Below are 12,237 nucleotides of genomic sequence, written 5' to 3'. Positions count from 1 at the left end.
AGTTGCCCCTTAGTCATTCATTGCTCCCAGGGCCGCTCTGACCCGGAACAGTAGCACCTACAAGGGTTCCTGCTCATGATACGAGCGAAGGCCAATGGTAGATCCGGCAGGTTCGGTAACTGAACTTATGACGGAGAAGGCGGATGAGCTAGGACCTCAAATGTCAACGGCAATAGTACAGGCGGATAAACATTTGGGAAGAGAAATTGTGATTTCTTTAATTCGCCCAACGGTAGGCAATAGCAAACCACCGTTGCTAGATACTAGGTTTCCTAGAATCTATTTGCCAAGAAAACCATGGTCAAACTCACAAAATGTATCACACAACAACAGCATCAAGGGGATATTCAAGACAATTCTGAAGATGCTTTGCTTGGTAGGGTTGATTTTGGGCAGCAGGGGATCCCCGACCGTCATCAAGCTACTGCTCATAAAATTCAAGTAACACAAAAGAAAATTATTGCCACTTGAAATGTAAGAACCCTATATCAAGCAGGAAGATTGGACAATGTGATAAATGAAATGGAAAGACTAAAGATTAACATCATGGGAATTAGCAAAGTTCTTTGGATAGGTGCTGGAACATGTCAGAATAGAAATAAAATACTAATTTATTCTTGTGGAACATCCCATACTCATGGAGTAGGAATTCTTATGGCTGAAAACATGGCAAAAAGTGTTTTAGGACATTGGGCAATATCAGAAAGAGTGCTCCTTATTAGATTCAGAGGACACCCATTTGATTTAGCAATTATACAGGTATATGCACCAAAAACAGATGGAACAAATGAGGATATAGATAAATTCTATGAAGAGCTTGAACAAGCAAAGGATGGATGCAAATCTCAAGATATTGTTATTGTCATGGGAGATCTAAATGCTAAAGTAGGACAAGGTGCTGATGGAAATACCATAGAAAAATTTGGACTAGGAAAGAAATGAAAGAGGTGAGAAATGGGTAGAATGGTACAAGATGTATAAGTCAGGTCATTATGAATACCTACTTTAAAAACCATCCAAGACGCTTGTGGACCTGGAAAAGTCCAGGTGATAACACTAGAAATCAAATTGATTTTATTACTATAAACCAAAGATTTAGAAACTCAGTGACTCAATGCAAAACATATCCAGGTGCGGACTATAATAGTGACCATAACCCAGTAGTATATCATGTAAAAGTAAAATTTAAAAAACTAAAGAACCAAAAACCTGAACAATCCCTTGACTACTCGCAATTAATTAAAGAAGAAAACTTAAGACAAAAACTTACAATTAAAGTAAGGAATAGATTTCAAAGTCTAAAAAATACAATCTGTTGAAGATGATAGAAATTACATAGAAATGAAATTTAACTCTCTAAAGGGTGCCTTGGTAGAATCAGCAAAGTCAGTGATTCCTAAAAAAGAAAAAAGCACAAAGAATAAATGGATGACAGATGAAATCAAAAATCTAATGGAAGAAAGGAGATGGAAGAAAACAAATCCTATAGAATATAAGTCCCTAGATAAAAAAGTTAAAAGCTTATGCCAAAAAACCAAAGAAGAATGGTTAAACGAGGAATGTGAGCAAATAGAAAGAAATCCCTATTACTGATCCAAAAAGGTTACATCAGCAAATCAAGAATATCACTAGTAAAAAGCTTCTCTGTTCTTCACGTGAATGTTTGAAAGCAAAGGACGGTACCATTATCATGGAAAAATATGAGATTATGAACAGATGGATTGAGTATATTCAGGAATTGTTTGAAAACGATCAAAGCGAAAAACCAGAAATTAAGAAAAACATTGAAGGTCCAAGTATTTTAAAATCTGAAGTTCATAATGCAGTAAATAAGATGAAGAAAGGAAAGGCAGCAGGTCCTGATGAATTAGTAATAGAACAAATTATCGCCCTTCAAGATTATGGAATTGAAAAACTTAGTGATTTAATCAATGACATTTATGAGACTGGAATAATACCGGAAGAGATGAAAAAATCAGTATTTCTCACTTTCTAAGAAACCTGGAGCAATAGAATGTGAATTACATAGGACCATAAGTTTAATGAGTCATATCACCAAGATACTTCTAAGAATTTTGATGACCAGGGCTAAAAGTAAGATACAAGCTGAAATAGGTAAAAAAAAACAATGTGGTTTTGTGAAAGACAAAGGTGCAAGAAACGCAGTATTGATGTTAAGGATACTATCAGAACGAGCTATTCAAGTGCAAAAAGATTTGTTTGTTTTATTGACTACACAAAAGGTTATTTGAAATATTACAGAAAACTCTAGATCTAGATTCGAAATACCCGCCTAATCAGAAATCTGTACTGGGAAGAAACTGCCGCTGTAAAAATAGATGGAGAAGTGAGTCAGTTTACGAAAATCAAGAGAGGCGTTAGACAAGGGTGTGTTTTCTCCTCTGATTTATTTAATGTGTACAGTGAAACAATCTTACAAAATATAAGAGACATCTTGGGAATCAAAATTGGTGGTGAAAACATCAATAATTTCAGATATGCAGATGACAGTGTTAATTGCAAGTATGGAGGAAGAACTACAAAACTTAATTGATATAGTTGTTGAAGAAAGTGCAAAAATGGGTCTATCTATCAATTGCAAAAAGACAGAATGTATGGTGATATCCAAAAAGAAGGAGAATCCTATCTGCAGGCTGAGGATAAACGGGGAAGACATAAAACAAGTACAGAACTTTTGCTACTTAGGAAGCTGATGGCAGGTGCGATATGGACATCAAAAGAAGAATAGGGATGGCAAAAGATACCTTTACGAGAATGAAGAGTATACTGACCAATACTAAACTAGGCATGGCAACCCGCCTCAGAGTACTGAAATGTTACGTTTATCCAGTTATGTTATATGGCTCAGAATGTTGGACAATATCCAGTAACATGAGGAAATGTATTGAAGCAGCAGAGATGTAGTTTTCAAGGAGAATGCAAAAAATATTATAGATGAAATGAATATCTAACGAGGATGTCATGAACAGAACAAATACAAAAAGAGAAATAATGTATGAGGTCATGAAAAGGCAATGTAACTTCATTGGGCATGTGATTAAGAAAGAGGAGTTAGAATGCATGGTAATTATGGGTAAGATTGAAGGGAAGAAAGCAAGAGGAAGACAAAGACAAATGATGATGGAGACAGCAGCCAGAGAACTGGAAATGAATACCAAAGAATTGATCCACTTGACCCGAAACAGGAGTGTGTGGGCCATGGCAGTCAAAGCTCAAACTGGCACGGCACCTGATGATGATGCTGATAGGGTCAGTAGGTGTTGAACCTTTGTGAATTGAGCTAAGGAACTGCAAGGGTAAAAAGACGCTGATGGGAGTTCTATACAGGTCCCCCAAACAGTAGTAAGGATGTGGTCAACAAACTTGAATGGGAGAAAAAATATTCACACCAAAAGGGCAATGTTACAATAGTCTTTGGGGATTTCAATATGTGGGTAGATTGGGAATATCAGTTTGGAGCTGGATTCTAAGAGGGGGAATTTCTGGAATGCCAATGAGATGGCTTTTTAGAGCAGCTTGTGGTTGAGCCCATGGGGTTCAGCTATTGTGGATTGGGTATTGTGCAATTGATTAGAGAATTTAAGGCAAAAGAACCCTTCGGGGCAGGTGATCATAATATGATTAAATTCACCTTGAAATCTGAGAATGAGAAGCTAACGTCAGATGTATTAATATTACAATGGAGTAAAGAGAATAACTGAGACATTAGAGAGGAGTTGGCCAGAATTGATTGCAAAAGAACTCTGGCAAGGATGATACCAGGGCAGTAATGGCTCTCCAAGTACGCAGGACTGGTCAGCAACTGTCAGCAGGCTGGATGGAGAGCGAGGCGTCTCCCAGTGGAGGTTGGTTGTAGGGGATTCATAGCCCGTTCTTTAGTTAGGGCCTTCAGCATTTTGGGCATCAAGGGAGAGAGGAAAAGAAGAGCCATCCGCAGTACCACCGATGCGGCAGAGAGGGCCTCAAGATGGCTGTGGCTCAAAAGAGGGCAGCCATGGAGTCATAAGTAGCTAGCCATCTGGACACAAGCTAGGGTCTGATCAGCCCCGGCTCGGTCACCTGGAGGAGCTTGTATGATGTTGAAAGACCCGAAACACCTGATGATTCCAGGAATATCACTGAAGATGTGTCCAGGAGCATCAATAGATTTATGTACACAGTGCAGGCAAATGTATTTTACTGTTTTTTTAAATAATCCATGTGTCTTCTCATAACAGTTTATAAACCTAAAGCCAAATAACAGAAATTGATGGGAACATTCAGTGTGTCAATAGCCATCTGTGGAAACAAAGAGAGTTTGTATTTATAATTTTTATCTCTCTCTTAGATATGGTGACATGAGAAGACAAATTGGATTTGAGATTAGAGACATGTGGTATAACCTTGGTAAGTTGTGCATTTAAATGAGTATGGACTGTTAATGTTCTTTGAAATGGAGAGGAGAATAAATGTTCTCTCTGAATTCTCCTTCCTGTCAGCCAACCAGTTAACATAATTCTTTAATGTGAAGATTAATGTGGGCAAAATTAAAGAGAAAGGAAAATTGTCGATTCGTCCACCCAGTCACCCATTCTCAGGGTATCCCAAAATGCTTTATTGATGTTTGTTTTAAAAATAGTTAATTATTTTGTCGGCAAAAACAATAGCCTATTTGTTATGGAAGTTAAGGTTCTAAAATAGCAATGACGTTAATGACTAAATAATCCGCAATAGGCCTGATGCAAGTTAGTTTTTCATTATACCTGTGCATATGACATTAAACTCGACTTTGACTTTGTTAAAGGATACATTTTTGAGTTCAGCAGGAAAGCGCCCTTATTCGTTTTTTGGAAAGGAATAAACCTCATAATATAGTATCCCACAATCCTATACAAACTTCTGACACAAAGTTGAGATTGCTCCTGTTGGGATCAACACCGGCCTAACAACTTGGTCTAAATACCCCTGCAGTGCTCCAGAAGGAACATTGCATGGGAAATTAAATAAATTAGATACACATCTGACAGGAAAATTGTGACAGAGACTGAAAAATAACTAGTTGAATTTCTGGAGTATCACAAAGGGACCTTGAAGTGGTAGTTACCAGACTTCATTTCTGGGTACTTTTGTACTAATATATATAGAGCTATGCAGTATAAAAATTAGCAATAAGATTTCTGATTTTGTGAGGGACTTAAATCAGCAGAAGAATTGAGACATCAGCACAAAGATTTGTCTGTAGCTTAAGCATTCACATACTTTAGAAAGCACTTGATGCAAAAAGCACTTATTCTATTTTACGTGCCCAACCACCAAATCCTCTCTCAATCCTCAGCTTTCATCAGCTTTATTGTGGCATGTAGTCTTCTCAGCAACAATGCAGCTTTATCCCACTGCCATAACTAAACATAAAGAAAATGTAGCATTATAATTATTTATTTTAAATTTATTTTATTTAGTCATACTGTGTGATGTAGGCCCTTCCAGCCATTGGAGCCCAGCCACCCTGCAACCCCACATCCCTGACTACCTTGTATGTCTTTGAACTGTGGGAGGAAACTGGACACCTGGGAAAAGTGCATACATTCCACAGGGAGGATGCTCAGAGACTCCTTACAGAACGGCGCCGGAATTGAACTCCAAATTCCAGAATGCTCAGAGCAATGATACCATTCTCTAACCTCTATGCTACTGAGGTGCCTGACAGTACTCTGTGGATACTATAAACAAAGGTAGCACCCTAAAAATGAAAGCTTTTGACATTATATATTTCAACATTGGGTAGCTAGAGTTGCCTAAAGGGGGAAGTAGAATGAACATCCTCCTGCACAAAATTGAACTTGCATTATAATTGTAGTACAGTTCACATGATAAAAAACTTCAGAGTTACTGGAAATGTAAATTAATTACTTGTGGCTCGCCACTTTCTTTCATAAATAAAACAAATGCATATATCTTACGGGCAAGGAGGTTGTACACCAGATTTCTGACTTCAAAGCCAGATGTTCCTTGTAGATTATATTTTTGTCCTATTTGAGCTAAGTTCTGTTCAACCATTGCCCTATTTTCTTCCAAACAGACAATTTTAAAATAATGATACGTTGGTTTGTCTGTAATTTTCCCTAGTCCTACAGGGCTATAGAATAGTTACCCTGACTTGGACTCCATCAGCATTGTCAGATGGAAATGCTTCAACATTAATGTCTTTGCCCTTAGTTGCCTAGGCTGTAAGCTCTGGAATTCTGAAAGCCACTCTGCAGTCCTGTGCTCCCTTAAATACTGCTCTGATCAAAGCTTTGATCGTCTGAACTAAGGTGTACTTATTAGACTCAATGATGAAGCATCTTGGGATGTCTTTGCTAATATAAAAATGCTGGAAAATTGAAGCTGTTGGTAATGAAAGATGTCTTAAGTGGAAATATTGGTAAAGTCTGATTTTGATGGAGATTATTTTTGAATATCTGTTATGCAAAACAATCTTATTTAAGAAATGAGTTTTATATATTTGGATAATGTATATATTTATTATTTAATATTTTTGTAAGCTATCCTTTGATCTTATTCCATTAAAAGAGGTTATTTAAATTTGTAATAATTAACTGCAAGACTTGAACAAAAAAACTTAGTTTTTTGTGTTACATAATTTGTTTCTTTTGATTGTAATGTTAATTGCATGTTTTCATAGTCATAGTCATACTTTATTGATCCTGGGGGAAATGGTTTTCATTACAGTTGCACCATAAATAATTAAATAGTAATAAAACCATAATTAGTTAAGTAGTAATATGTAAATTATGCCAGGAAATAAGTCCAGGACCAGCCTATTGGCTCAGGGTGTCTGACCCTCCAAGGGAGGAGTTGTAAAGTTTGATGGCCACAGGCAGGAATGACTTCCTATGACACTCTGTGTTGCATCTCAGTGGAATGAGTCTCTGGCTGAATGTACTCCTGTGCCCAGCCAGTACATTATGTAGTGGATGGGAGCCATTGTCCAAGATGGCATGCAACTTGGACAGCATCCTCTTTTCAGACACCACCGTCAGAGAGTCCAGTTCCATCCCTACAACATCACTGGCCTTACAAATGAAAGTTAGGTTTCATCGAATGGAAGTTAGGTTTAGAAAGAGATTTTTTTTAAAAAATGTATCAATAGGACTTTCTAACAGTTGAAACTACTGTTATACAACCAAATTTGGCATGTAATACTCATGAGTTACTTTTAAAAAGCCATTGATTAAAGAAACAGCCAATAAACTTCCTTTGGTCTTTTGTGTCATATTCCAGGTAACATTGAAATTAATGAAAATTGTGAAGTAAGATTTCACTTGAGTTTGCTTTTAAGTATTATTGCCAAAGTTGTGATCTTTGATAAACAAGAGAAGTACTAACAACTGTTTGCCCTTTATAGGATAGTGTGGAACTTTATTGTTATCGCTGAATGAGATTATGGTGCTACTTTAGTCCATGCAAAACAGATATTTACAATGCTTGTGGTACGGCTTAAATTATTTAAAATCTCAAATTTACATGCAACAAGTGACTTAGATAATCCATAACACTCAAAGGCCACTGGCAGGCCAGGGTGTAGCATTATTCAGCTGCACAACAGCCTTCGGGAAGAAGCTACTTTTGAGTCTTACTGTCTTACCTAAGATGTTTCTCTATCTTCTCCCCGGTAGCAGGAGATTGAACAGACGGTGTCCGGGGTGGGATGAGTCTTTAATGAGGTTAGAAGTGTTCCATAAGCATCAAGAGTTGTAGACTGTCTCCAGACTTGGTAGTTGAGCCCCAATGATGTGCTGAGCTGTCCCAATCAAATTTGGAGTACTTTGTGGTCTGTCATGTTGTAGCTAGAACAACACACAGTCATTCTGAATGTCAGTATGCTCGCTATCTCTCATAGTAATAAATTGGCCAGCAATTTTTAGGGCAGATTATCTCTCTTTAAGCACCTCAGGTAGTTTAGTTACTGTTGTACCTTCTCTACTATTGAGGCTGTGTTAATCACCGTTTGACACAATCATTCCCACAGTCCTGATTGATCAGCTACAGAACCTGGGACTCTGTACCTCCCTCTGCAATTGGATTCTTGATTTCCTAATCTGATTTCCTAATGGATTGGTGATAATATCTCCTCCTCGATGACTATCAACAAGTCAACCCATTGCTCTACTCCCTCTATACCCATGACTGTGTGGCTAGTTGTAGTTCAAATGCCATCTATAAATTTGCTGATGATATACAACCATTGTTGGTAAAATCTCAGATGGAGATGAGAGGGCATACAGCCAATTGAGTTGCTCTGCCATTCCATTGTGGCTGATCCCAGATCCCATTCAACATGATACACTTGCTTTGTCATCATATCCTTTGATGCCCTGACTGATCAGGAAACTATCAACTTCTACCTTAAATATACCCACGGATTTGGCCTCCACTGCAGTCTGTGGCAGAGCATTCCACAGATTCACTACTCTCTGGCTGAAATGCAGCATTTGATTCATTATAAGAAGGCACAGGCAGTGGTGAGAAGAACTATACGTCAAGCTAAAAGAGCAAGTTGGAGGAGTTTTTGCAACAAAATAGGAAGAACAAAGCCTGTGGGAGAGGTATGGGGAATGATTAAGAGGATGGGGGGAGATAGAAGGGAATGGGAATCTCCAGTAATGATGTCTGAGGAGAAAACAGCAGTCTCCAGTAGGGATAAGGCTGAGATGGCCAAGTCGTTGTACAGATACATAGCTCAGAAAATTTGTCTGAAGAAGGGAGAAGGAGAAGGGAAAGTACAATGAGTCAACACCCAGGTGTTTTAAACAGGAGGGAAGAAACAGATGGTATAATTGATGATCCATTTGCGTTGGCAGAAATAGTAAGAGCAATAAAGAGATCGAGACCAACCTCCCCAGGGAAAGATCTGATATGCTATGTTATGCTAAAAAAGTCTAGGAGAAGAAGCGCTCTTGAAGTTGCTGCATTTTTATAACAGAGTGTGGGAGGAGGGAAGATTACCAAGTGCATGGAAAGAAGCAGTAGTAATTCCAATAAGGAAACCTGGCAAGGATCCATCAAATCCCACCAGCCACAAGCATTAACATCAAATATATGCAAGGTAATGGAAAGGATGATAACAGAAAGGTCATCGTATGAGCTTGAAAAGAGGGGAATGCTGGCAAGTTATCAGAGTGGTTTTAGGAAGGAAAGGAATTCCATGGACTCAGTGATAGCTTAGAGACTGAAATAAGAAAGACCCAGGCAAATAAAGAATCAGTAGTTGCAGTGTTTTTTGACATTGAAAAAGCCTATGATATGATGTGAAAGGAAGGGTTATTAATTAAACTGCACAAGATGGAGGTTGGTGGGAGAGTTTTTAATTGGATTAAAGATTTTTTGTTTGGTAGAAAAATTCAAGTTCGGATTGGATCAGAATTATCAAAACAGTACATAGTGGGAAATGGCACACCTCAAGGTAGTGTGATTAGCCCGTTACTTTTCATCATTATGATCAATGATGTTTTCACAAAGGTACCAGTGAATATAGATCAGTCACTGTTTGCGGATGATGGGGCCTTGTGGAAATGAGGAAGGAGCATGGAGCATATGATCAGGAAACTACAAGGAGCAATTGTTGAAGTGGTGGAGTGGGGTTATGATTGGGGATGTAGATTTTCAGTAGAAAAAACTCAAGCTGTATTTTTCACCAGGAAAAGAATTGAGGTAGGGAAGAAGTTAAGGATTATGGGATTGAATTAGAAAGGGTTGGATCATTTAAATTTCTAGGAGTCATATTTGATTCACGATTAACATGGGCAGACCTTATCAGGAAAGTTGAGAAATGTAAAGAAGTAATAAATGTGATGAGATGTTTGACTGGTAGGGAATGGGGAGCAAGTTGTTCAACGTTGAAGAGAATGTATGTAGCTTTAGTAAGATCTGTGTTGGACTATGGAAATATAGTATATGGATCAGCAGCTAGGTCTCTTATAAGGAAACTGGATGTGATTCAGGCTCAGGCTTTGAGAGTGTGCAGTGGGGCTTTTAAAACATCACCAGTGTCAGCCCTACAGGTAGAAATGGGAATAATGCCTTTGGAACTAAGAAGGATGCAATTGATGGCAAACTACTGGGCTAATTTGCAGCGGCACAATGATTCTCACCCTGCTAAAGGAGTGTTGCAGGAGCCCTGGGAAAATGGGAGGTTTCAGAGGGATAACTTTAGTCAGGTAGGGAATGATATTGCTAAAAAATGTGGAGTGTGTGATCTAAGGATAAGTCCTTCAGTAGTTTATCTGGTTGTAGTTCCATGGAAGCTTGTATAGCCTGACGTAGATTGGCATTTGTTAGAGGTAAAAAGGAAAAGAAAATATAAAACTGATTTGGTAAGTGCATTTAACTGTCATGTGATGGAAAAGTATAGTAATTATACTCAGATTTATACGGATGGTGCTGAGGAACCTGAAACAGGAGTGACAGGGTCTGGGGTGGCTATACCAGCAAAAGCAATTGGAATCAGCAGAAGAACATCTAATAAGTTAGGAGTGTTTACAGTGGAGATGCTGGTTGGTGCGTTGCAATGGGTGGAGAAAGCTAGTCAAGTCAAAGCGTTGATATGCTCAGATTCCTCCTCAGTTCTAGCAAGTTTAAGGTCTTTTCACTCAAACAGTCGGCAAGATGTACTTTACGAAGTCCTTCAATTAGTCACAAGAACTGCAGATCAGGGAGGTCAGGTAAAACTTCTATGGGTTCCAGCACATGTAGGGGTGAAGGGGAATGAGAGTCTGGATGAGTTGGCAAAGAGAGCGTTAAAAGAAAGAAGATACAGAAATGCACATTAGTATCAGTAAAGCAGAGGTTAAGTGCGTAACCTGGGAAAAAATCAACCAAATGCGGCAAGAAAGATGGGACAGGGAGGGGAAAGGGAGGCATTTATATCAAATACAAAAAAGTGTTGCAGGTACTAGGGTAGGTAGTGGATACAGAAGAGAAGAAACTGTGTGGACTAGGTTAAGGCTGGGGCATTGTGCATTAAACAAAACATTGAAAATGATAAGGAAACACCAGACAGGATTGTGTGAGGAATGTCAGGAAGAGGAGTCAGTAGAATATGTAGTTCTGAGTTGCAGGAAGTATGGGATACAGAGAGAGATGATGAGAATTAAACTAAGGGACTTGGGGGTGCAGGAATTCTCATTAAAAGGGTTGCTGGGCATGGGTGAGAGAGCACAGGTTAGGGTATTTTTAGCTTTCTTGAGGAGTACAGGGTTTTTTTATATAGGATATGACAGATAAACAGGAATAGGGTGCTAGGATGGCCAAAGATGAGAGGATAAAGATGATAGGTTAGGGTATGTGTGGGTGTGTAATTGGGTGAAGGGATTTAGAATGTAAGTCTTTTGCACACTCCGGAGCAGAAGGTGGCGGTAATGCATCATTAAACTGGGTGCCAACTGCCGTAAGACAAGACAGAGAGAGAGAGAAGTATTCCTCCTTCCCTCTGTTCTAAAAGATCGCCCCTAAATTTTGAGGCTGGACCCTTTAGTTCGGGATACCCCCCCCCCATAGGAAACATCCTCCCCACATCCACCCTTTTAATCCTTTCAACATTCAGTAAATTTCAATGCGACCCCCCCCCCGCATTCTTCTAAATTCCAGTGAGTATATGCCCAAAGCTACCAAATGCTCCTCATACGAGGGGTGATTGATAACATTGTGGCCTAAGGTAGAAGGAGTCCATTTTAGAAAACCTAGCACATTTATTTTTCAACATAGTCCCCGCCTACATGTACACACTTAGTCCAGTGGTCGTGGAGCATACGGATTCCTTCTTTATAGAAGTGGTCCACAGCAGGGGTGATTAGTAAGTTCGTAGCCTAAGGTAGAAGGGGATGAGTTATTAACTTCAAACTTTCTGCATTATCATTCAAAGAGTTGAACTGCACGTGCATGTAATGAGAACATCTTGGACCTTCAGGTGGTCCACAGCAGGGGTGAGTGATAAGTTCGTGGCCTACGGTAGAAGAAGATGCGTTATACAGCTGTTGTTACATGCACATGCAGTTCAACTCTTTGAGTGAAAATGCAAAACGTTTGAAGTTAATAACTCATCTCCTTCTACCTTAGGCCACAAACTTATCAATCACCCCTGCTCCAAGACGCCAACTTCTACAAAGTAGGGATCCGTATGCTTCACGACCACTGGACTAAGTGTGTAAATGTAGGAGGGGACTATACTGAAAAATA

At 38.9% G+C, this 12,237-nt stretch overlaps 1 protein-coding gene across 3 annotated transcripts in view; it reads left to right on the top strand.

Moving 5' to 3' along the window:
- The window catches only part of dock1 (dedicator of cytokinesis 1), a 555,786-nt gene that overhangs the window by 414,580 nt on the left and 128,969 nt on the right, over positions 1–12,237 (top strand). For all 3 annotated transcript variants that reach the window (XM_072239408.1, XM_072239407.1, XM_072239409.1), the window contains one exon: positions 4,349–4,407. In XM_072239408.1, coding sequence (XP_072095509.1) covers positions 4,349–4,407 — 59 coding nt within the window. The remainder of the gene's footprint in view (positions 1–4,348; positions 4,408–12,237) is intronic.

This window comes from Mobula birostris, chromosome 21, assembly GCF_030028105.1.
Source record: "Mobula birostris isolate sMobBir1 chromosome 21, sMobBir1.hap1, whole genome shotgun sequence".
In the NCBI taxonomy this organism is placed as follows: Eukaryota; Metazoa; Chordata; class Chondrichthyes; order Myliobatiformes; family Myliobatidae; genus Mobula; species Mobula birostris.
The sequence above is the reverse complement of the archived record's forward strand: the minus strand, read 5'-3'. Positions and strand labels throughout refer to the sequence as shown.